Source organism: Eimeria maxima, genomic scaffold (assembly GCF_000499605.1).
Source record: "Eimeria maxima Weybridge genomic scaffold, Emw_scaff115, whole genome shotgun sequence".
In the NCBI taxonomy this organism is placed as follows: domain Eukaryota; phylum Apicomplexa; class Conoidasida; order Eucoccidiorida; family Eimeriidae; genus Eimeria; species Eimeria maxima.
The window spans coordinates 2,501-26,332 of NW_013563415.1; the positions used below are offsets into that span (position 1 = coordinate 2,501).

Sequence of the window (23,832 nt, forward strand, 5' to 3'; positions counted from 1 at the left end):
TTATATAAATATAAATAATAAAAAATAACCTTTGTATAAGTTGTTGTATAGTAATTCCTTGATGAATTGGTGGTCCTAAGAAATTTCCAAGAAATTTCGAAATGCAAAAAAAAATTTCCGAAATTGAAATTTCGGAAATTTTGCAAAAAGTTTCGCCAAGAATTCCTTCATCAGCAACACAACTAATAAATATTATTTCTGTTGGATGTAAGGATAAAAATATATATATTTCCTCTAATACACGCATCTGTAGTAGTAATCAACAATAACAGCAAACAATAGTAACAAAAATCACACAAACAGCAACAGAAACAACACAAATAGCAGCAGAAACAACACAAACAGCAGCAGCAACAGAAGCAGCAGCAGCAGCAACAGAAACAGCAGCAGATGGACAAGGAGGATGAGGAGGTGATTGTGTTGTTGTACTGGGTCGTGTTGGTGTGGTGAGGAGGGAGAGGGAAAGGGAGCAGGAGGGGAGGGAGGGGTGGCATTATCAATCCAGCAGCAGCAGCAGTAGTACTGGGGACAGCAGCAATAGCAGCAGCAGCAGCAGCAGCAGGAAACTTGCCAAGGGTACAGTGAGTACACCTCCATGTGCACAGAACGGGATGGATTGAGGAGCAGCAAACTTCATTTCCCTTGCAACAGCAACACGACGTGCTCCTGTTGCTAATGCATCATCTCTATGTGCTGCTGCTGCTGCTGCTGCTGTTGCTGCTGCTGCTGCTGATGAGGATGCATCTTGCTGCTGACCACTTGTTTCCCTCTTCGTGTGATGACTACCCCGCGAAGAGAGAGAAGTCTTACCCTCCTCCTCAGCAGAGATCCGCTGCTGCTGCTGCTGTTGTTGCTGCTGCTGATGGTGATGGTGATGAGGATGATGCTCATGATGATGACCGTGCTGCTGCTGGTGCTGCTGCTGCGTGGCGGGGTTGGACGCAGGCGAAGACGAAGCATGAGCAGCAGCAGTATGCGTGGCTGCAGCAGCATCCAAGACCTTGTTGCTGCTGCTGCTACCACCAGCAGCAGCAGCAGATGACGATGATGAAGGGAATCGAAGAGAAGGACGTCTGCTAATGTTTGCTGCTGCTGCTGCTGCTGCTTTCCTGTGTCTCCTCTGTGGTCGTCTTCTATGAGGTAAGGTAACAGCCTCTAAACTCTTACAACAACGTAAGTCTAACCAACGAATGCCTCTACGCAGCTGCTCGTATATACTCAGTTCCTGCAGCAGCAGCAGCAGCAGCAGCAACAGCAGCAGCAGCCATACTTTTAGTAGAAGTTGTAGTAGCAGCAACAGCAGGAAGAGCAGCTAATGCATGCATACACATGCATGCGCAACAATAGTAGTGAGTATGGCAGCATGAAAAACGGCTGCAGCTAATGCAAACCGTCTAGCAGCAGCAGCAGCAGCAGCAGCAGCAGCAGATGCCTTACTTGGCAGCTAACCCAGACTTGTACAAGTCTGCAGTAATATGCTTGCTGCTCATTCAATCGCGCAACCCTCCATGATGCACTGTTGTGTGTTGCTGCAGCAGCAAACAAACACCAATCTAGGGTTTAGGGTTTAGGGTTTATTAGCTTTTATTAACGTTTAGGGTCTGCTGCTGCTAATGCCGTTACTGCTGCTGCTGCTGCTGTTGCTGCTGCTGCTGTTGCTGCTGCTGCTGCTGCTGTTTACCCGGTATAATAAGTTTTTCTAAGGGAACATTTTCAAGGCCCAAAGTCCCCATCCAATTTTCTAAGGATGGCTTCGTGCCGCTGTCTTCGTGCTGCTGCTGCTGCTGCTGCTGCTGCTGCTCTTGCTGCTCTTGCTGCTGGTGGTGCCCTTCGTGCTGCTTGTGTTGGTCTTCCTCCCCATCATCTGCGTTATCACTCACATCTGCGCAGCTGCTGTTCCCTCTGCTGCTGCAGCAGCTGCTGCTGCTCCTGCTGACGCTACCAGTAGCAGTTGCAGCAGTAGATGCAGCAGCAGCAGCAGCACCACGTGATGTTCTCCTAGCAGATGGCCGCCGCAGCAGCCGCTGCTGTGATCTCCTGCTGCGCTGTCTTAAGGCTTTGCTGCTGTGTGTCCCTCTGCTGCTGTGTCTCCTGCTGCTAGCCAGGCCTAGCAGCGGCGTAGTCTTCTCCCCGTTGCTGTCGCTGCTGCAGATGCCGCTGCTGCTGCAGCAGCTGCAGGGAGATTCTGCTGTCCCCTCCGAAGATGACCCTTCACACAAAAGACACTGCAGCAGTAAAAATGCATGCAGCAGCAGCAGCAGCAGCACGAACAGCAGCAACAGCAGCACGAACAGCAGCAACAGCTCTCCCGCACACCACACCAGTAGCAACCAATTCCTCGGCAGCAGCAACTGCTGCAACTGCTGCAACACCAGCAGATAAGACACTGCTAGATAGAACATAACCAGCAGCAGCAGCAACAACAGCAACAGCAGCAACAGCAGCAATAGCAGCGGCCGTAGCTTGCTTACCTTGACTGTCTCTGTGTGTCCGCCTTGGACTCCGATGCCTTGAGTCTGCCTGTGGATCTAGAGATGATTTCCTGCTGCTGCTATTGCTGCTGCTATTCCTGCTGCTGCTGCTGTTGCTGCTGCTGCTGCGCTTGCTGCTGACGCGCTGCAGCGACCTCCCCCCCGATATAAGAGATTCAAAAAGAAGAGAAGCAATTCGGCTAATTGGTAACATTTGCCAATCAGTAGGAAATAAGGACCACACAGACGGAGCTTCTGCTGCTGCTGCTGCTGCTGCTGCTGCTGTTTCTGCTGCTGCTGCTACTGCTGATGTTTCTTCTTCTCCTTCTCCTGCTGCTGCTGATTCGGTGTCCCCTGCTGCTGCTGCTGATGATGATGGTGATGATGATGATGATGGGTCTGCAGGAGATGAGGATACACCTTCAGGCGCTGCTGCGGATTCTGCTGCTGCATCTGCTGCTGCATCTGCTGCTGCATCTACTGCTGCATCTGCTGCTGCAGTTTCTGCTGGTGTTGTTGCTGCATCAGCTGCTGCTGTTGAGCCTTGAGTCTCGCCAGAGCTGGAGGTACACTCCGCTGCATCGGCTGCTGATGGCCCATCTGCTGCTGCTGCTGCTGCTGCTTCTGGACTGTCCTCTGAGGGACTGTCTGTAGCTGCTGCTGCAGCAGGCCACTCAGCAGCACTATTAAGTGCTTGCCCTTGAAAGTGCCCCATCTTCCCCGATGCAGCAGCAGCAGCTGATGCTGCTGCTGCTGCTGTGTCGGCTGCGGGCTGCTGCTGCTGCTGCTGCTGCAGCTGCAAGTTGGTGGTGCAGCAGCAACTGGTGCTGCCGCTGCTGCTGTGTCGGCTGCGGGTTGCTGCAGCTGCTGCAGCTGCTGCAGCTGCAAGTTGGTGGTGGCGGTGCTGCTACTACTGTGCGTCGCTGCTACTGCAGCTGCTGCTGCTACTGTGCGTCGCTGCTGCTGCAGCTATTCCTGCTACTGCGGGTTGCCGCTGCTGCAGCTACTGCTCCTACTCTACGTCGCTGCTGCTGCAGCTGCTGCTCCTCCAATTCTGCTGCTGCTATCCTTTTCCCCTGCTGCACGCACTCTACACCAGAGGGGCAAATGCTGCTGCTGCTTCTAATGCTGCAGCGGCTGCTGCTGCTAGGGTCAGCCCGGTAATGGTGCGGCTATTGCTACTGCGCATCCTGCAGCGTTTGCTGCAGTGGTTGCTGCTGCTGCAGTTCACGCAGCTGCTGCTGTTGGTGATACGGCTGCTGCTGCTGCTGCTGCTGCTTCTGCTACTGCTGCTACTGCGGTAAGGGTACGCCTAAACCGCTTCGCATGCCGTCCTGGGGTCAAGGCTGAGATGTTCTTGCTGCTGCTGTTCTCCTTGCTGCTGCTGCTGCTGTTCTTCTCGCTGCTGCTGCCGGTGGTGCTGCAGGTGTTATTCTCCTTCGACTGCGTTGGGTTCAACGAGGGCGCTGGATCCAGCAGCACGGTTCCTGCTTCTGCTGCAGTGTCTATATCTGCTGCTGCAGTAGCTGCAGCAAGTGCTGCTTCGTTTGCTGCAGTGACAGCAGCGCTGGTGCTGTTGCAGCAGTGCAGCACAGATGTTGCTGCTGCTCTGCTGCTGTTAGGCGGGTCGTCAGAAGGTTTGCTTTCTGGGACTGCGCGTATGGTGCTGTTGCTGTTTCTGCTGCTGCTGCTGCTGTTGCTGCTGCTGCTGCTGTTCCTATTCTTTGGCACACCTCCATAAGGCATATAATACAAATAAATAGCCAAGTCTCTATTAATAGGTCGTAGCAGCAGCGGGACTGCAGCAGCAATACGGCTAATCAGCAGCACCACTAGCAGCAGCAGTAGCAGCAGTAGCAGCAACACAGACACAACAAGCACAACTGGCAGCAAAATTAATGCCAATAATATTCTGCACAATGAAGGCATTGCTGCAAGAGAATGCGCATGCTTCAATTGCTGCTGCTGCTCCTCCTCCTCCCGCTGCTGCTGCTGCTGCTGCTGTTGCTTCTACCGCGTGCTCTCTCTAAAAAGGACAGCCTCCTCGTCAACTACTGCTGCAGGTGCTGCTGCAGCAAAAGCTGCAGTGCTGCTGCAGTGCTGCTGCAGTTTTGCTACAGTGTTGCTGCAGTGTTGCTGCTTCAGGCTAGACTCTGGGAAGCGACGAGACAGGGGCAGCAACAGCAACAGGAGCAGCAGAAACAGCAGCAAGGCTGCTTTGAGACACCTCGCATGGGGAGGATCTGCAAGTGCTGCTGCTAATTCTGCAGCTGCTGCTGTTGTTGCTGCAGCAGCTGTCGTTGCTGCTGCAGCTGTTGTTGCTGCAGCAGCTGCTGCTCGCGTGACACCTTCCTGTCCCACGTGCAACAGTCGTGCCGCTGAAGCAGCAGCAGCTGTCGCTGCTGCTATGGTTGCTGCTGCTCCAAGAGTAACCTCAATCGCCTCCACCCGTTTTGCTGACGCTGCTGCTGCTGCTGCTGCTGGATCGTGTGACGGGGCCGCTCACGAGTCGGGAAGACAGCAACGAGGGCAGGCGCAGCAGGAACGACTGCAGCAACCGTTGCAGCACCACGACTGCAGCAGGGAGCTGCCGCAAGAGCAGCAACAAGGTCAGCAGCAGCAGCAACAACAGCAACAGCAACCGGGCCTCCTAGGGCCCCTCATGCAAAGACAACGGCCTGCCGCAGCAAAGAGAAGTTTCTTCTGCTGCTGCTGCAGCAAAAATTAAACTTGATTTGAGTTGACAGGATTATTTCTGTTTACATCACTCATTTTAACTAATTTTGCTGCTACTGCTGCTCCTGTTGCTGCTCGTCGGAATCTGCAGCCGCAACAGCAACAGCAGCAGCTCCTGCTGCAGCAGCGGCGGCGGCGGCAGCAGCAGCAGCAGCAAAGAACTGCCCCGAGCAGGCATAGCAGCACATCTCCCCTATTACGAGGAGACAGCTACTTTATCTTTAATTATTGCTTCTTCTTTGCCTGTCTAAAGGAGAAACAAAGACACACCAGCAGCAGCAGCAGCAGCAGTTAACAGCAGCAGCCGCAGGAACAGCCTCTGCTGGTGCTGCCGCTGCGACTTCCTTGAAGCCAAGCAATTGCTGCAGCAACAGAGACATGCATGCAGCTCTTGTAGCAACACAATCGACACCTACAGCAGAAATAGCAGCAGCAACAGACGCAGCAGCAGCAGTAGGGACTGGATCCCACAGGGCCGCCGCAGCGGAGATTCCTACTCCGGAGCAATAGCAGCAGCAGGAGAAGCAAGTCACGTTCAATTGAGCAGCATCAGCTGTAGCCTTAGCGAGTGGCCGTCTGGGGATGCTGCACGATCCCTCATAGCTACGAAGGCAGCAGCAACAGGAACAGCAGCGGCAGCAGCAAGAGCAGCAGCAGCTGCAGTAGCTACTTCCGTATACTCCAATCATCTTACGCTGCTCATCTGATTACTACGTTCTCGCTGAATGGACGAAAGTAACAGCAGCAGCAGTAACAGCAAGAACAGAGACAGCAATAGCAACAGCAGTAGCAGCAGCAGCAGCAACAGCAGCAGTAGCAGGCGAAAATGACAACTCTTTCTGGAGGTGACCTTATCCAGGTCATTGACTATGATGGGGAGATGACGTGAGGCTGCTGCTGCTGTGTTGCTGCTGCCGCTGCTGCTGTTCCTACTGCTGCTGCTGCTAATGTTGCTGCTGTTGCATTTACTGGTACTGCTGCTGCTGCTGCTAGTGTTGATGTTGTTGTTGCTGCTGGTCCTCCTGTTGTTGCTATTTCTGTTTTGTTCATTTATTTCTGTCAATTGCTGCTGCTGCTGTTGCTGCTGTTGCTGCTGCTGCTGCCTGTACACCTCAGAGCTGATTTGGAGAAATGGATAAAAGATCAAGGAATGACAGACTTAGGATTTCAATTTAATGTTGTCACCATCTTAGGATCACAGAGCAGCGGGAAAAGTACGTCAATACAGCAGCACCTGCTGCTGCTGCTGCTGCTGCTGCTGCTATTGCTGCAGGTGCAGCAACAGTCGTTCCTGCTATTATTACTGCTGACACTGCTACTATTAGTGCTCCTCCTCCATTTGCTGCTGCTGTTGTTGTTGCTGCTGCTGTTGCTGCTGCTGCTGCTGCTGCAGGTACCTTAATGAATTGTTTATTTGGTTGTACATTTCAAGTAATGGATGCTCAACGTGGTTATTCGCAAACAACAAAAGGTTTATGGGCGGGTCGTGACAATCTCCCTCACCTCTCCTCCCCCTCCAGCAGCAGCAGCAGCAGCAGCAGCAACAGCAGCAGTAATGACAATTCATTATCAGCATTATCAGATGGAGCAGGAGCAGCAGCAGGAGCAGGAATAGTAGATAATAATAATAATAATTCAATAGTAGCAATACCATTTGAGCGTCCAGTCCTTATATTAGATGTAGAGGGTCTAGATTCAAGAGAGCGTGGAGATAAACGTGAATCGTATGAAAATTTTTTCGCATTATTTTCTTTAGCATTGGCTGATTGTCTAATTATGAATATTTCAACTTCTGCACTCGGCTGTCATACCTCTTCTGGATTTGGTCTACTTAAGACTGTTATGGAAGCCCATTTAGAATTATTTATTTCACAGGATAAGTAAGAAATATATATATATATATATTAATAATATAATGCTCCTGCTGCTGATGCTGATGCTGCTGCTGCTGCTGTGTGGTGACGATGAGGATGATGATGTTAGTGGTGGTGGTGGTGGTGGTGGTGGTGGTGGTGTTGGTGCTGGTGTTTGTAATGATGGTGATGATGGTTGTGGTTGGAGTTGTTGGTGTTGCTGTGGTTGGGGTGTTGCTGCTGCTGATGGTGGTAATGATGTTGATACTACTGGTGCTGCTCGGTTGTTTTGCTGCTGCTGTCTTGGCTACTAATTGTCGTGTTTGGTGTCTTGTTGCTGTTGCTGCTGCTGCTGCTGTTGCTGCTTTCTCTTCAGCGCCCCAAAGACAATTTTGCTGTTTGTTGTCCGTGACTGGGCGCCGACCATTGTTCCTGAAGGTATTGAATAGTTGCTGCTGCTGCTGCTGCTACTAGTCGTTAGGGTGCCGCCGGTGCTGTTCATGCTGTAGCAGCTGGCGCTCCTCGTCATGCTGCTGCTGCTTATGGGTGCCTTTGCAGCACCTGCACCTTGTGCTACTGCTGTTGCTGCTGCTGCCGCTGGTTGTGTCTAGTAGAGCGTACTGCTTATGCTTCTGGGGTTTAGGGTTTAGGGTTTAGGGTTTATAGTTGTTAAGGCTTAAAAGGTTGTGTGCTTTGATGCAGACGTCATGAAGGAGAAAATCATTAATGATTATGTCAACAAAATATGGAAGGAAATAGAAAAAGTATTTCGATTGCTGCTGTTGCTGCTGCTTCCGCTGCTGTTGCTGCGGATAGCATTTGTTGCATGCATGCACTGTCTGCTGCTGCTTTCAGTGGCTAGCCCAAATCTTCTGTGCACCGCGCTAAACCGGGCAAAATCGGCAGCAGCAGCAGCAACAACAACACTAGCATGCTTGGGTGTATGTGTTGCGATTTCAGCCTGAAGCAGCAGCAAACGCAACAGCAGCAGATTTCTTTACTGTTGAGGTGATGGGTTTGGCTCACAAACTCCTTGCCCCTCAGGAGTTCGAGAAGGACGTCATTCGCCTTAGAAACAGGTGCAACACCAACACGAGCAACAGTAGCAGCAGCAGCAGCAGCAGCAGCAGCAGCACGACTAACACAGTCAGATGCGTTCTCGGTGAATGAATGGATACTACTTGTGTCCTGTCCCGGGAAAATGTGCTGCAGCTGCCCTTGTTGCTGCTCCCATTGCTGCTGCTCCCATTGCCTAGCTTCTGCTGCTGCTGCACAGTCCTGCGTAAATGTGGAGTGTATGCACACTGCAGATGGGTGAAGGGATTGAGTCCTAAGTCTTACACTCGTTGTATTCCTGCTGACGGCTTTGGGGCTTACGCAAAGAATATCTGGGTGAGTAGTGGTGCCTGTTATGGCTATCAGCTACAGCAGCAGCAGCAGCAGCACAAGCAGAAGCAGTTCGTGCTGCTACCGGTGCTGCAGCAGAGCAGAGCGGCCAATTGTGTCGCAGCTTCCAAACGTTCCCGGTTATGCTGCACCTGCTGCATTTTGTGCATCTGCTGCATATGCTTCATGTGGTGGTGCTGCTGCATGCGGGTTTGCTTCTGTATGTGCTGCTGCTGTATGTGCTGCTGCTGTATGTGCTGCTGCTGTATGTGCTGCTGCTGCAGGACACAATTAAGCAGCAGTCTCATTTGGATATCCCTAATCAAAAAGAAATGCTTGCAATATATCGCTGTCAAGATTTAAAGCAGCAGGCGCTGCAGGCAGCAGCAGCACGTGCTGCTGCTGTGCAGCATCAGTACTTGAGACCTGCAGCAGCAGATGCAGCAGCAATACGAGAGGAACTCATTAATATTGCCAATGATGCCATCGGTTAGTGGCTAGTTAGCTAGCTATTGTTGCTGCTTCTTCGTCTTGTCTGTTCGTTTTCTTTTTGTCTTTTCTGCTGCTACTGTCTTTTCTCCCCCTCGTATCTTTTGCATGTAGTTTTGCTATATTGCTGCTGTTGCTGCTATTGCTGTTGCTGCTCCTGCCGATGCTGCTGCTGCTGCTACGGTTCTTGTTGCTCTTGTTTCTGTTGGTGCTGCTGCAGAACAGTACCTGTCGCAGGCTACGCGCTATCAACAAAAGATTTGCATTAGCATTAAAGCGGAACTAATTGAAGGGTCAGTTGCTGCTCTTGCTGCTGCTGTTGCTGCACTCGCTGCTGTTCCCGGTACTGCTGCTCTCCTAGCTATTGTTGCTACTGTTTCTATTGTGGGTATCGCGTGTGTTGCGGCTAGTGCTGCTGCCGCATGCATCCTGTTGTTGCCGTCGTTGGTTCCATGTTGCTGATGCTGCCATTATGCATGCTGCTGCTGTTGCTGCTATCTGCATGCTCTTGCTGCAGCCTTGTTGGTCTCTTCAAGCCCATTGTGGAGGCGCAACTGTCGGAGGCTCGGGAGAGAATAGCAAACAAGCACAAAGACGAACTAAGGTACAGCAGAAGCAGCACTAGTAGCAGCAGCAGTAGCAGCAGCAGTAGCATCAGCAGCAGCAAACACTGCAGGAGCAGCAAAAAATACTGTAGCAGCACGGGCGTGCGGTACAGCAGATGACACTCATGCACTCTTAAAGCCACTTGCAGAAGCCAGTAGAACCACTCACGGGTTGAGCTGCTGCATCTACTGCTGCTGCTTGTGCTGCTGTTGCTGCAACAGGGAGGCGTACAACTATTCTCCACGGGACGTGTGTGTAAGTTTGCTGAGGCGGAGATAGAGGCGGCTGCAGCAGCAGCAGTAGCAAAGGGCAGTTATCTGCTACTGCATAGTGCTCACGCACACGATGCGGATCAGCAGTTCGTGCGTTACTTCTAGTGCAGCTACTGCTGCTGTTGCTGCTGCAGGGAAAGGGAGATGCGATGCTCGAGTTGTGGGCTTCTTTCCGCAAGAGAAGGTTAGGCAGCGCTGCATAGTCTGCTGCTGCTGTTGTTGCTGCAGCTGTCGCTGCTGCTGTGGTCTTGCTGCAGCGTTGGAGAAGGCACATGTGCCTTGCAATCTTCTGCTTGTGTTGCTGTTGTTGCTGCTGCTGCTGCTGCAGTGCCGCTGCAATAGAAGCAGCAGAAGAAGAGTTTAGGGAGTTTAGCGAGAGCTGCAATATTTCTTTAGAGAGTGGCGAAGTTTTGGAGTTTTGCTCAAAAATTTTTGCTGCATCTTTGCGACGTAAGCAGCAAAAAAGGGATATTTTATGTTGTCTCCTTTGTATCCTCCTTTGTATCCAGGTGCTGCTGCCGCTGGATGCAGCAGCAGTTGGTGAATTCGTTTTTGTTTTTGCATCTGTTTGCTGCTTCATATGGGCATTTTATTTCCTTTTTTGTTCTCTTCTGCATGCATCTTGTCGTTGGTGAGCGTTCGACTCTTCTGCTTTCGTGGCAGCAGCAGCAGCACTTGCTGGTGTTCCTGCTGCATGTGCTGCTTCTGCTGCTGCATTTTGTGTGTGTTGCGCAGAGGAGATGCAACAAGAGGCAAATACAATTCGCGAGAAACAACAGGCTGCTCTCGAGCAAGCAATAGAGGTGCTTATTCTAAAGCCTGATGCTGTTGCTGCTGCTGCTGCTGCTGCTGCTGCTAGACCCGGTTCGCTCCCCGTCTCTCGATTTGTTTTGCACGTCCAATTTTTCGTACTGCTGCGGCGGCGGCAATGCTGCGACTGGAGCAGCTGCTGGTTCTTGCTGTAGTGCTCTGCTGTTTGTTGGCTTTGCTGCTGCTGCTGCTGCAGGAGAAGTGCGATGAAGGCTTCGTAGGCTTGGACGCGCTCCTCACAGCACGCGGTAAGCACAGATGTAGGCTATTGCTGCAGCAAGAGCAGCAGCAGTGCCCGCAGCAGCTGCTGTTCTTAGTCACTGGCATGCAGTGCTGTACAGAGGTCGACAGCCTCACCAGCAGCAGATACAATGACATTAGCAAATGCTGCAGCAGCCTTGCAGAAGTAGTATTTGCAGCAGCTGCAGCAAGATAGCCATTAGCTGCAGCAGCGTGATCACTACTGGCAGCGGCAGGAGGATCGAGAGCAGCAGCAACAACACTAATGGCACCTGTATGGAGAGAAGCAGCAGCAGCAGCAACAAGGAGGACTTGATCGTGTGTTGTTTGCAGACTTTTCTCCTGAGCGTTTTTGGGAGTTGTGCCGAGGTCGTGCTGCAGCATCAGCGACACTGTGCGCCACTTATTTTGCTGCTGCTGCTAAGGGCTGCAGCAGCGAGACCGAGGAGGGTGACTCAGCAGCAGCAGCTACAGCAGCGTTTGCAGTTCGCTGCCGTAAAATCGCCTTGTGGCAGCTGCGGAAGTGCTTGGAGAAGCTCGGGGGTTGTCTGCATATTTACATCATTGAGAGGTGCCGCAACTTGCTGCTGCTGTTTCTACTGCTGCTGCTTTTGCATTTGCTGTTGTGGATCTAGGTTTACCTAGCTAGCTCTAGTTAGCCAGCTAGCTCTACCAAGATACCTCTACACAGCCTGCTAGCTAGCGCAGCTAGCTGCAGACGTAGATGTAGGAGTTATTAATACACTTTGTTATAATTTATTTGTCTGTGCAGATTCAATTGTTTCTTCTCCTTTGATGAAGAAGAACAACCGCGGCGTTGGGAGTTGCTGTCAGTGGAGAGTCTCGATAAATTTTTCTTGAGTGCCAAGTCCCAGGCATTATGTGGGTTAACGCAGCCGAGCAGCTCGTAGTCGCTGCTGCTGCTCCTGCTGCTGCTTCTCCTGCACACTGCGGCTGCTGCACAAAAGCGCCTCGAGCGCGGCTCCCCTGCATGGAATTCCCAAGTTTAGGGCTTAGGGCTTAGGCTTTAGGTTTGTGGTTGCGATGCAGTGCTGATTCCGACATTGCGAGAGGTGCAGCTGAGACGGCTAAGTGTGCTGCATTCAACATTGGAGGACAAAGATCTAACCGACGAGCAGGATATTGCAGCAGCAGCAGGAGGAAAGGAGGAGTCTAATCATGCAATGCCTGCTGCTTTCTACAGGCCTTTGATAGATTCAATATCTGCTCAGGCTATTCAAAGAAAAGCTGTAGCAACAATGCAGCAGCAGTGTCGCGAGGCACAACTGCTGCAGCAGCGCTGCAGCAACAGAGCATCGTGGAGGGCAGTGCCTCTGTGGGGTTGGGTGCTGCTGCTGTGTCTTGGATGGGACGAGCTAGGCATGGTTTTATCCTTTGTTAGCAGCAGCTGGTTGGTGCTCCCGCTGCTGGTACTGCTGCTGGTGTTCGGTGCTGCAGTCTTCCTTAGTGGCCAGTTCGGCTTTGCCACTCACAGCGCTAAGCAAGCAGCACAACTGCTACGGCTGCTGCTGCAGCCGCTTCTCCATGGATTGCTAAGAAAAGCAACTGACATGATGGATGTAAGCTGCAATGTTTCTTTACCTCCTGCTGCCGTGCGTCCTTCCCCTTTCGCCCCTTCCCCCAACTTCGTCTCACTCTTGCTGCTGCTGGTGCTGCTGCTGTTGCGTTGCTGCAGCCTAGTGGGTTAGTGGGGCGAGGTGTATCCGTGCCGCCGCCGCGAACGGAGAGCAAGGTCCCAGGAGACATGCACAAGTATGTCTGTTTTTATGTATCACTACATCTCCTCCATATTACTAGTAACTAGCTGGCTAGCTGCCCATAGCTAGCTGCCTAGCTAGCTAACCAGCTAGCTGCCGTTGTTGTCTGTCTTGCTTTGCTGCAGGCAGCGAGAAGTCGCTGAATTGAGAGAGAAAGTTGCTCAACACGCTGATCCCAAGTGCGTTGAGAGTTTTGCTGCAGCTGTATCTGCTGCTGTTACAGCAGCGCGACTCTTTGCTGCAGCGGTCAGAGTGCTGCTGCATGTGTTGAGGATGCGTATGTTGTTGCTGCTGCAGGACCAGCACAACTTGAGTTGTTGGAGGCAGAGGAATGTACTGGAGGCGCTGTCTTTAGTTGTTGCCTTTGGAATTGCCAAAGGATACCTCTTAACTAGGAGAGTTTCCTTTATTTATTTGCACATGCATGCACCTACACATGCATCGGCCCTGCGTGCAGGCATGCAGCCATGCATGCATGCGGCCTTTTACGTTGTACGTAAGCAACGTCTGCGGCATTTGGCCTGCTTTGGGGCTGTTGTTCGGGAGCGGCCGCGCACCTGCGCCATAAGAGCAGCAGCATCAGTAGCAGCAGCAGCAGCGGGGAGGCAGCCGGAGGAATAGAGCACCGGTCCTAGCTGAAGTTCCGTTTGCAATTGTAGGGTTGCATGCAGCTGTGATGCATGCACCTGCAGCACACTGTACGGCTGCCCTTAAGGCTGGTGCGAACCTCAATCTCGCAGCAGCAGCAGCGCTGGCGGTTGGAGGACCGAAGGTCTCCTTAATATTTCACAGAATGTCGATTTGGCTTTTTCAAGCGTGCCGCTGCTCCCGTTGCTGCTGTTGCTTCCGCTGTTACTGATAAAAATAGTAGGCATATATGCATTATTTATGCATTTTGCATCTCTAGAAAAGAAAATATGTAGATGTATGTAGCTAGGTCTGCATGCATGTATGCGTATTAACATGCATTTTGTTTCTGTGGCCTTCATTTCTTTCTGTGTGGGGGCAGAGAGGGTTTGTTCTTTCACCTTTTACCTCCTCCTTATTCCCTGCGGCCCTGTAAAATATCTTCAAATGTCCTCTGAATATACTTTAAACCAAATGTCTGCAGGGAGCAGCGCATGCATGCACTGCAGAAAAAAGGCTGAAAAAGTGCTCCTGTCCGAATAAAAAAGGGTGCTGCTCCCTTAGAGCAATGCAGGAAAGAGCTAGTCGCCGCCTCTTCCAGCCCCTCAAGGGTGGCTGTTGCTTGGTGTGTTTATCATTAAAAAAGGCTTGCATGCATGGTTGCATGCATATAAGAATGCATGCAAGCATGCGTTTCTTGTATACATGCAAGCACCCAATCAACGCCCAGTAAACAGCCCCAATCGAGGCCTCCATCGGACCCAGCTAAGGGGAGAGAGACAGTCGTTTGTAGCCCTCTTTAAATTATTTAAACTTTCGACGCCCCCTTGGTGTGTGGCCGACTCTCCTTAAGGCATCTATTTGCTTTCACCATCTATAGGCTATCATCGCCTTGCTCTGCAACACAAGAAGGACCAGCAGCGGCACCAGCAGCGCCAACAGCCACAGCAACAGCACCAGAGGGGATGCAGCAAAGTAAAACGAGAAGGCCACCACTCTGCTGTTGAAAGCAGCAATCACCACCGGTGCGACTACCTAAAGGGAAATATTGGCAGCAAGTCCCCCTCGGTGTGGGGTGCAGAGGGGGCTCACAAAGAAGCCTTTGTTTGGATCGCTAGAAGATAAAGATAAAAATTAAGAATTAGGCGCTGCATGCGAGCGCCTTAAACCGTTGTTGCTGAGTCATGATAAGTAGCATTGTATTTACTTTGTGTGCGCACTAGTACTATATATAACTACGTATAACGCCTTCAAACACTTACCTGCCAAGCCCTTGAGCAGCTGCCCATACACCGCAGAGAGGCCCGTCACCAAGCAGTAGCGTATTACGCTTCACATTCAAGCCAACAATTGCAGCAACTTCACCACATAATGTGCTAAGCAGTAGCAGCAGCCGCCGACAGCTGGACAAACAAAACCCGATAATTGCTGACGAGGCGACGCCGCAAGCCCTCAATATTCTCTGCGAAATGTCACAACGCAGGGCCCATGTGGTGATGCAAGCGAATAGCCTTGCCACAGGCGGCAGCAGCAACAGCACGAGCAGCATCAGCAACAACAACTGCAACGGGAACAGTGCGTGCAGCAGTAGCATCAATACGTGTAGCTGAACTAGGAAGTGCCGAAACAGCAGCAGCAGCAAAAGGTAGCGAAGCAGCATCTGTACTGTCAACGTCTCTGGTTCCAAGGAAGCAACTGAATTGTGCAATTGATTGATTCCGGTGTATCGACAGCAACATCGCATCTGCACACTTTAGAAAGCAGGAAAGCAGCTGCCATCGCCTCTACTGGGATGCTCCAGAGAAGGGAATGCCGACCGCGTTGCATTGATTTTTCCTGTTGCTGCTGTTGCTGTTGCTGCTTGTGCTGCTGCTGCCTTTGCTGCGTCTGGCGTAGCAACGCCTGCAACACCTTTGTACAGAGGCGGCATGCAGAGTGGAGTGCATCTATTGCTATGGCCACAGGCTTCCAACGCGGGACAGAGTCTGAGCGGCGGGTGTACGCTGCAGGAAAATGATGAGGCACTTCATCGCTTTGCTGCAGCTGTTCCTCTTGTTGCTGAGTCGCTGTTTTGACCTCCCCCGATGGCATCTGGTGGGGGTCCAGCTCTATTGGGTAGCGGTCGGGTATTAAATACAAAATACCGTCGCGAGGTACGAGGCGCTGGCGAAGAAGCTGTTGAAATTGAGCAACACTAACTCGTTTCGTGGGAGACACCCGGTGCAGCGAGGCCCAAAGATCGCAAGCTGCATGCGCAAAGCAGCAGGATACAGCAGCACCCGTACAGTTATTGCTGCTTCATGAATATACGGTCTAAGGTCCTTTTCGCGGTAGTTGTTTTCTCCCGCTGATCTACCTCCAGCCATGCTGGCCTCACCGGTGGCAAGCGCTTCCTCAGAAGAAAGTGCCAGATTTCCTTCATCGTCGACTTTCTGCTTAGCAGTTGTCAGCTGCATCTGCTGCCGCGCTGAGGCCGCCACAGTTGTGCAGCAGAAAGCTTTCAAGTGCCGCATCACTGCCGTGCACATGCAGCCAACATTTGCAGCTGTCTGTACAGCTGCCGTCCGAGCGGAAAGCATTTCGTATACTGCACGGCACTGTCCAGATGCAGCTGCTGCCTCACTGCGCTCTATCAGGGAACCTGCGAGCCGCAAGAGTTTGGCAAATGATTCGTAGGCGCACGCCAGGGGTCTGCTCCCTTGGCCGTCCTCCCGAGATACACCAGACACCAACAAATGCAGACAAACGCTGCAGCGACAGCACAAGCATCTGAAAACCCCCAAACCCCATCCTAGCATTTGCCACAAACACACAGACGTCACTTCATGTGCCTCTCGGAAGAGCAGAAACACCAGCTGCAAACAGACCCGCATGAGGTGACCGAGGATCTGAATTCTTGACCGCGAGTGTTGTGCTGCACTTCTTCGTTGAAATCCTCCATCTGCCTCTTTTAAAGCCGATTCATCATTTACCTCTCCACTACCATGTCTCAAATGTTTCTCTCCATGAAAATCGGCCCGAGTATTGGCAAGGCCGCCTCCTTGAGGACGCCAATTGGCCTCTTCTGCCGCTGACAGGCATGGTTGCGTGTGCTCTGACGCCTGGTTCTGAAACTCCATTAGGTCTTGGGAACTTGAAAGAGGAGAAGTGTCACCCAAAAGCCTAAAATTCGGGGGTGTGACCGCATCGGCACCGAAGTGAACTTCGGATGTCCGGGAGGGAACTGATTCTGTTGGCGGAGTCTGATGATAGGTGATTCTTTCTGCAAGCTGCCGTCCCTTTCGAGGTAAACGAACGCAATGCGGCTGCTGCAGCTTATATTGGTATATTTCTTCTTGCTGCTGGAACGACTCTGCCGCTGCGAGTGGCGGGTTCCGGGCCAGCGGTGTACAGTGACGGCTGACATCTCCTAAACTGCATTCCTGAGACTGAGGGATCGGAGATGCCACCGTGGGTTTGTCACCTCTCAGCATCGTGAAGAAGGAAGACGCGGGCTTGTGCTGCTGCTCCCAGTAGGCCAGGATCCCCTCTTATCCTGCATCAGCACACCGCTGACAAAAGATGAGCTCCACTGGTTTCTGCGGGGATCTCGGACAGAGGCACCAATAACGGGAGTGTGGAGCTATCAACAGCTGACATTGATCACGTAGCGAGGGTGGAGGAAAACAAGGGGTTGTGCATATTTTATATATTTGAACCCATGATACGTTGGACCAGGCATTCCCATGACGGCCATTGCCTTGGTAGCCAGGCAGTTTTAGGCGATTAAAGAAAACGCTGTTCCTCACTAGCAAAGGAATCAAATAATACGCTCATACTACACCGTTCACTTGCTGATCCCACTGTCGATGAACTACGACAGCTGCACGGGTGTCAAAAGGCCCGGGAGGTCAGCATGCTGTGAAAACCGAAGGGGCCTTTGCAAATTGAGAAGACCAAGTTATTACTTTTGATGGGGAAAGGATTAGATGTAGGGAAACAGAATGGTTATCCAGGTATTTCGCTCATGGTCGCCGCTGCCGAGTCCGGCTACCGTGCTGCATCCCAAGGCGGCGGCCCCACAATGTGAGACTGTTGAGATGTTATTTTCAAGAAAATAGACAATCACCATCTTTTAATTGTGTTAATTGAAGGATTAATGCAGCAAATATATTATCTGGCGGAATTCGTGCTGCTTGTCACTGTCGCGCACCAGCTGGCGGCGGTCGCGCCGCCGTTTTCTGGGAAACCGCAATAGACGCTTCGCAAGGAAGGGAATGGAAAGGAACAAAGAACAGAAAAACGCCTCCCATTTATTTGGACCTACACTGCATGAGAGTCAGCACAAGGTTCAGAGGAGAAGTGCCACTACGTTGCGTTGTGTGTGTGTGCGTTGTGACTTGGCACTCATGAGCATGGAATGCGCCTTCGAGCAGTACGCTAAATACGACACCCCAGATGCCGCCTGCATTTACAGCAGCATATATGAAGTGCTTACTTTAACGACCCAATCGCATCATTGCTTACTTCTGCAAAACTTGATATGGAAAGGATATATGACCACTCATTTCTGCACTGCAGCATGCCCCGAAGGCAAACTCAACATGGCAGGTAGGCCAGTTGAATGGAAAAATTGCGCCACTTGAAAGCGGAACAGATCTCCCTGCACCCTACACTTCGTGCACCAGAGAGATGCTACCTCAACCTAAAGAAACATCTACCGCCACTTGCTCAGTGCCGTTACAACCTTTGATAGATGCGGTGTGGAACCAGCGTAAACTATCACCCTAACTTCTGCGGTCTAACCGTTTCAGCGGCCATTCTATCGGTCTTTCTACTGAAGAACGTGAACTGGCAAAGCACCTGCTGCTTCTTCGAACTGGCGCTTATGTTCTAGCTCTACCATTCATCCAGGGGAGGACTACTGCACTTAAAAACGCCAACTTCACGTCTTGCATATTTGTTAAAACAACAGAGAAATAAATGCGGTACCCAGCGGCAAAGCCGCCGTAGGCACAACGGCCGTCACAATAATAACCGCCACAGCCTGCCCAAGGCATCAAACCAAGACGGCGAATTTTGCTCGGGCCTCGAAATGCTCCCTGAGTAAGAGGGGCACCTAAATCACCCTTAACAGCTCCTTCTGCTGCTGCTGTTGCTGCTTCTTATAGCAACAACGAGTACCTCACGATTAACAACACCTGCTGCTGCTGCTGCTAGCAACGAGTACCTGCTGAACGTACTGTTGTCCTCGACGAGTGCAACGTGCAAACTGTGCTGGTAGTATTGTGCAGCCCCCCTTTCCAGACGCGTGGCTTGAGACGAACGAGCTGTGACCTGGAGACGAGCCCTCGCGCAAGCGTTCGCCATTTAAAAAATGCCAAGCCACACGCAGATGGAGCAGCTGCATGCCTTCCGAAGCATTTAAAAAATGCCGAGCCACCCACAAAGTGAGCAGCTGCATGACTTCCAAAGGCTTAGTTCGGATTTGCTGCTGTTGTTGCGGGGGCTGGAACCTCTCCAAGACGTTCAACGAACAGCAACAGGAGCCAGTGGTCCTGTGGCGGCAGCAACGCCATACACGCTGCTGCTTCGCGTTCTGCATCCTCCGCCACAGCCTTATATTTTTTCTCGAGAGACTGAAGCTCCTTCTTCATGATCTTGCTGACTGATGTCTCATTTGTGGCCTTCATGGCCTCATTGGTCAAGAAATCCAGCATTTCAATCTTCTTGTGCATGCACGTGGAGTCTATGTCCATTAGACGACGCAGGGCAGTGGCTACCATGGGATCGCTATACAAATCTTTGCGCATTTTGCTTGTGATCAATTCCTCAAGGATTTCATCCTTACTATCCGATGCGGCATTCTCCTCTTCCACCAGGTGTTGCAACTGTGTCCTCAGCTCATCGGCGTTGTCCGGCAGGCTGTCCGCTTGTGGGGGAAAATGCTTGAGCAAGGAAGTCATGCGATCTGTGACAACGATCAGCGGGCTAAAAGCAGCCACCATCTGCTTTTGAAAGTTGTGAATCCTCTGGGACGCCTTATCCCTGCGGCCCAAGCTGTCCCTGGAAAGCTGAGCGAAATCAAGGAAACCCTTAATGACGTGGGGGTTGTTGCGGAGCCGACGCTGCATTCCTTCCTCCGGATTATCGCCGATGAGGCTCTTTGACTCCCAGTACATCAAAGGATCCCCCTGATCCAAGCGCTGCGGCACAATAACACCCGGGAAGCGGGGCAGCCGGCGCACAAATATGACGAGAAGCACAAGCACTGCACCCCAAAGAAGATGCAGTACACTATGAGGCTTATCCTGAACCCTCTTTTGCTGTAGCGGCACAAGGGTGCGATCGTCGAGGATTCTCTGAGCCCATTCGATGTGGTGCTGCAAGTCGTCAGCAGAAGACATTCCACCCGCCATCTCCCCAGAAGGAGAGCCGGGTCCCCCCTGCCCTCCTTCCTCTGCTAATCGCCTACTTTCCATCCCCTCTGAGCAGAGATCCCCTTCAAGCCCCTCTTTATTTTCTCCTCATGCCCCGCTGACAGTTCCCGGCTGGGGAAATAAAGGCCAGGGAGCGTCACGAGTGCTGTCCCGGGCACTGGAGTAGGCCCGGAACTCAAGCTATGCCAAAATAAATAATATAAATAAATAAGTATTGCAGATATACGCCGAAAAGAAGATGAGTAGCCATTGAGCATGTTCTGGTACACGCTGAGTCAAAACGAGGCACAAGTGGCAGCAGTGTTTGGGGCTGGATGAATAAGCGCCTTTGGAGCCGCATGGCATCCGGCTAAAGCGCCCAACTATACTTATCTTTGCTTCGTCAGGTTAATGTACAATGCTCTTTTTGAATATTTAAACTCGCTTTCAATGGAATGTGGGGTGGCTTTGTGGCTTGCGGCTGTGGGCGACTCCGTAGTTATCATGAGTGGCTCAGGAGGCTCTTGTCGAGGTATAGCCATAGTTGTTAGAGGAGCACGGCTCGTTTGCTACTCTCAATCACTCGTAAACAAAACAAGAGAGTTACATAATGACTCGACGTGAGATAAGAGCAATTCAGTTCACCAGCAGTTTAGCTTGTGCCGATCACCACTAAGTTAGAGATAAGAAGCTTCATACTGCACACTATGAGTAACCAGGTGTGGAGATGGTTGCTGGTTAGCCGAGCCATAGCACCTATGGATGACATGCGACTGGCTTTGCACTCTTAAGGTGTCCAAATCCCTCGTCACTGTCACTGAATGTATTGAGGATGGTAGATTCGTCCAAAGGTGTTATCTACGTTGAATATGTATTTTATATTTGTATTTAAATGACCAATCCCAGGCCACATCATCCAATTTTATATTTGCATTTAAATGGTCAACCCCACGCCACGTCATCAATGATGCACTTGTGGGATAAAAATACAAATATAAAATACATACCAAATATAGATAATGCCTTCTGCTGGGTGACCTGTAGATGGTACGCCGACATGGTATGCCGAAATGCTTAATGGGTTCAATCCAGGAGCATGCCATATATAAGCATGCTTGCTCGGTGTAAAACAAATATCCAGCCATCAATAGGTAACGATGGCAGGTTGCTTTGAGAAATTATCTAGCACTTCCAGGCCGTACAAGGATGCAATCGGTAATCTAGGCATCATGCTAGCTCGGTGTTTGGTCTCAGCTACTGCGGTTATTTTGATATGTTTATACGGAAGTAGCTTCACTGGGATCTGATCATGAACGCGAGCGCGACGAGGAAGTCACTCTCCGAAGTAAAAATGTATGCATGTATGCACGCATGCGCGCATGTACGCATGCATGCATAGAGCATTTGCAATTTAGTGCATCAGGCAGCTCTAGATATGTCCCTTTGGCTGCTGGTCTCCTGCGCATTTCCGCGTGTCGGCCTGCAGGCAGAATGTACAATTGCAGAATTTCGTTGATGTTATGAACTTTGGCCTGTGTTGATGTGCTTAACGGGTTGTGTTTGAGTCATGTCAGCTGCTCTGCGGTGTACCGGAACCTACGGGAAACCATTTGGAGAAGCCAGCAGGAGGAGAGTGCTTTGTGAGTGCAGCCCTTAAATGCAATATGTGAGGGAAAAGCCTGGGTTATGGAGTGCACACAGACAGCTGGGCTGTTTGTACGGACTTGGGAAGCTTCCACACGGGTTTCTTCTCGTTGACTGCATTGGCTTCGATTTGCAACTGAACATTAAAAGCTTTTAATCTGTTCATTATTTGTTTTGTTAATTCTTCGGGAGTTGAAGCAGAAGCAGAAACAACAACGCGTTTCACACCAGCCAGCCACTGAGGGTCTACATCGTCTGCATTTCCAACCAGATAAGCCCTGCGAGAGGAAACAAAGTAACAAAACCTATGGACGCGGGAGCAATTCGAGCACCAATAACGAAGCAACGCAGACAGGGTTTCGTGGAACTTGCAGCCGGCTAACGTATATGCAGGTAATGCATCAGAAACAAAATCAAGTGATTTCACCTCAGAGACTCCCCCTCTACGAGGGGGAGTCTCTGAGGTGAAATCACTTGATTTTGTTTCTTGTAACACACTCCCCCTCTACGAGGGCGCGTGTTACAGAGTGCTTGCATCTCTGTAGGTATGCATGCATGCACAGCTGCATGCATGCATGCAAGGTGTGGATGTGTAGGTATTCGTACGGGATTCCTTTGCTTTTAGCAATCTCCACAAGTCGGAGGGCGTTGCTAGAGCTTCTGCTTCCTACAACAATTGCAAGTTGTGCATGCGCAGCTAAGGCGCCTAATGCAGCTTGTCGATTAGAAGTTGCGTAGCACACCGACCCCGATTTGATAGTTTCGATGTTGGGGTATCTCTTTTTTAGCTCTGTTTCAATGTGCAAACAGTCCAATATACTCAGCGTTGTCTGTGTCACATAGAACAACTTCTCTTCCGCAGAGAAAGGAAGCAAATGGACATCGTCACTGCTCTCCACCACATGCACCCTTCCAGGGGCCTCCCCACAAACCCCGCGCACCTCAACTGCAGCAACAGCAACAAACAGCAGGCAGCACGCAGGAACAAACTAAAAATAAAGGGAACATGCATGCAAACAGCCAGAATGATCCAACTCACTGTGGGACCAAATGCGAACACAATTAAATCCATTGTGCGTATTTTTATGTTGATTTGTCCGTGTGTCCCTTTAATATAATAAAGGGGCATTATTCTCATTCGCCGCAAGCATACACACAAACACAAGAGCATGCGCATACACGTAGAAGAAAACTGTATAGAAACAAATAGTCGTTGTCTTACCGTGATCCTTGTGGCCAATGACAATGATGTGATATCCCTCTTGTGCTTTCTGGTGTACGTACACATGTACCTTCTGTACAAGAGGGCAGGTAGCATCAATTGTCGTCAGATTTCTTTCTTTTGCTTTTTTCCGTACATGTGGGGAAACCCCATGGGCGGAGAAGACGACAACCGAATTCAAAGGCACTTCCGAAAGGTTCTCTACGAAAATAGCTCCTCTTTCCTGAGTGTACAGACATACCAACAGCAACATATATATGCTGACGCTGCAGCAACAGCATCAACCTCACCTCTAAACAAACAGCATTTCGCCCTGCTGCAGAAACAGCAGCAAAAGAAAAACCAGCACTGCAAACAATGCGTGAATTGCAATTGGGGGATTTTCTGCTGACCTCCAACTGTTTGCAGACAAACTCGTTATGGACGATTTGGTGGTGTACGTACACCGGAGGCCCAAACACCTTCAAGGCCTCTTCTACTGTTCCTACCGCTCGCCGTACGCCTTCACAGAACCCACGAGGAGCAGCAACTAGGGCCACGGGACCTGATTCTGCTGCTGCTGCTGCATCCGCTGTTGCGGCCGCTGCTGCTGCACCCACCTCCGCCTCCGCAAACACCGCTGCTGCCAATGGCGCTGCACCGAAGCGGCGCGCTGCTGTTGCTGCCGCTGATGGGGCTGCTGCTGCTTCTCGTATGGGTGCTGCTGTCTGTTTGTGTGGTTGCTTTGCTGCTGTTTCTGTTTCTTCTACTGTTCGTAACTCTTTTGCCGGCATGCGATTGAGGGCTGCTGCTTTACATGCTGCAGCAGGCTTTTCGTAGTTGGAGGTTAAGCAGAAAGAATTGAAGGCCGTTCTTCTTATCGGTTTTTGAGAATTCGAAGTTAAAAGAGTTGTGTGCAATGAGAAGGAATCAATTAGAGGAAGATACAGAGAAAAGACAACAACAATAGGCAACAGTGAACATTGAGAGAGCAGCCGCGGGGCAGACAGGAGGGCCCCCGTCATTACGCCCGGGATTTTCTTGGGGAAGAGCTGATCCTAGGGCTAAGGCGTGCTTGTGTACAAAACACACACTCACTGGAAGAGGGGAGAACAACGGAGGGAGGGAACAGCAATTGCCTTATCGCTCTCTTGACTCCCTCCCACACACCCTACAATCATACGGTGTATTTCTCTCTTGTTATCTGCAGAGTTTGCCCTCTTGTTCATGATGAACAGCTCGGGCTTTTGTCCAACAGGGGATAAAGGAAGGATAAGAAAACGACTCGTTTTGGGGGGCGGGGGGGGGCCTAGAGAGGAAG

The 23,832-nt window shown here is 51.1% G+C and overlaps 7 protein-coding genes across 7 annotated transcripts in view; 1 reads left to right on the forward strand and 6 right to left on the reverse strand.

The window, feature by feature from the left end:
- EMWEY_00014660 (hypothetical protein) overlaps positions 1-891 on the reverse strand; it is a gene marked incomplete at both ends in the record, with an annotated part of 2,943 nt that extends 2,052 nt beyond the window's left edge. Inside the window, one exon of the mRNA XM_013477309.1 lies at positions 811-891. Coding sequence (XP_013332763.1) covers positions 811-891 — 81 coding nt within the window. The remainder of the gene's footprint in view (positions 1-810) is intronic.
- A 728-nt stretch (positions 892-1,619) lies between these two features.
- On the reverse strand, positions 1,620-3,186 carry EMWEY_00014670 (hypothetical protein, conserved; the record flags this gene model as incomplete). Its single annotated transcript, XM_013477310.1, has 2 exons — positions 1,620-2,209; positions 2,472-3,186. 2 exons carry the CDS (start codon positions 3,184-3,186, stop codon positions 1,620-1,622), a joined length of 1,305 nt encoding a protein of 434 aa, XP_013332764.1.
- Positions 3,187-3,698: 512 nt separating this feature from the next.
- On the reverse strand, positions 3,699-4,217 carry EMWEY_00014680 (hypothetical protein; the record flags this gene model as incomplete). The annotated part of the gene is made up of 1 exon (XM_013477311.1): positions 3,699-4,217. The coding sequence occupies one exon, from the start codon at positions 4,215-4,217 to the stop codon at positions 3,699-3,701; it is 519 nt and encodes a 172-aa protein (XP_013332765.1).
- Positions 4,218-6,033: 1,816 nt separating this feature from the next.
- EMWEY_00014690 (Protein SEY1 homolog , related) lies at positions 6,034-12,954 on the forward strand (the record flags this gene model as incomplete). Its single annotated transcript, XM_013477312.1, has 19 exons — positions 6,034-6,092; positions 6,324-6,421; positions 6,964-7,087; positions 7,177-7,312; positions 8,021-8,206; positions 8,731-8,935; positions 9,156-9,228; positions 9,453-9,539; positions 9,763-9,796; positions 9,948-9,997; positions 10,142-10,263; positions 10,549-10,616; positions 10,820-10,871; positions 11,197-11,434; positions 11,636-11,745; positions 11,914-12,443; positions 12,560-12,636; positions 12,767-12,820; positions 12,939-12,954. 19 exons carry the CDS (start codon positions 6,034-6,036, stop codon positions 12,952-12,954), a joined length of 2,319 nt encoding a protein of 772 aa, XP_013332766.1.
- A 1,690-nt stretch (positions 12,955-14,644) lies between these two features.
- Positions 14,645-16,387, reverse strand: EMWEY_00014700 (hypothetical protein, conserved; the record flags this gene model as incomplete). The annotated part of the gene is made up of 5 exons (XM_013477313.1): positions 14,645-14,730; positions 15,086-15,514; positions 15,646-15,783; positions 15,892-16,016; positions 16,170-16,387. The coding sequence occupies 5 exons, from the start codon at positions 16,385-16,387 to the stop codon at positions 14,645-14,647; spliced, it is 996 nt and encodes a 331-aa protein (XP_013332767.1).
- A 2,337-nt stretch (positions 16,388-18,724) lies between these two features.
- Positions 18,725-19,729, reverse strand: EMWEY_00014710 (hypothetical protein, conserved; the record flags this gene model as incomplete). The annotated part of the gene is made up of 1 exon (XM_013477314.1): positions 18,725-19,729. One exon carries the CDS (start codon positions 19,727-19,729, stop codon positions 18,725-18,727), a length of 1,005 nt encoding a protein of 334 aa, XP_013332768.1.
- Positions 19,730-21,350: 1,621 nt separating this feature from the next.
- Positions 21,351-23,305, reverse strand: EMWEY_00014720 (4-hydroxy-3-methylbut-2-enyl diphosphate reductase, related; the record flags this gene model as incomplete). The annotated part of the gene is made up of 4 exons (XM_013477315.1): positions 21,351-21,588; positions 21,917-22,256; positions 22,533-22,755; positions 22,925-23,305. The coding sequence occupies 4 exons, from the start codon at positions 23,303-23,305 to the stop codon at positions 21,351-21,353; spliced, it is 1,182 nt and encodes a 393-aa protein (XP_013332769.1).
- Between the last annotated feature and the right edge of the window lie 527 nt (positions 23,306-23,832).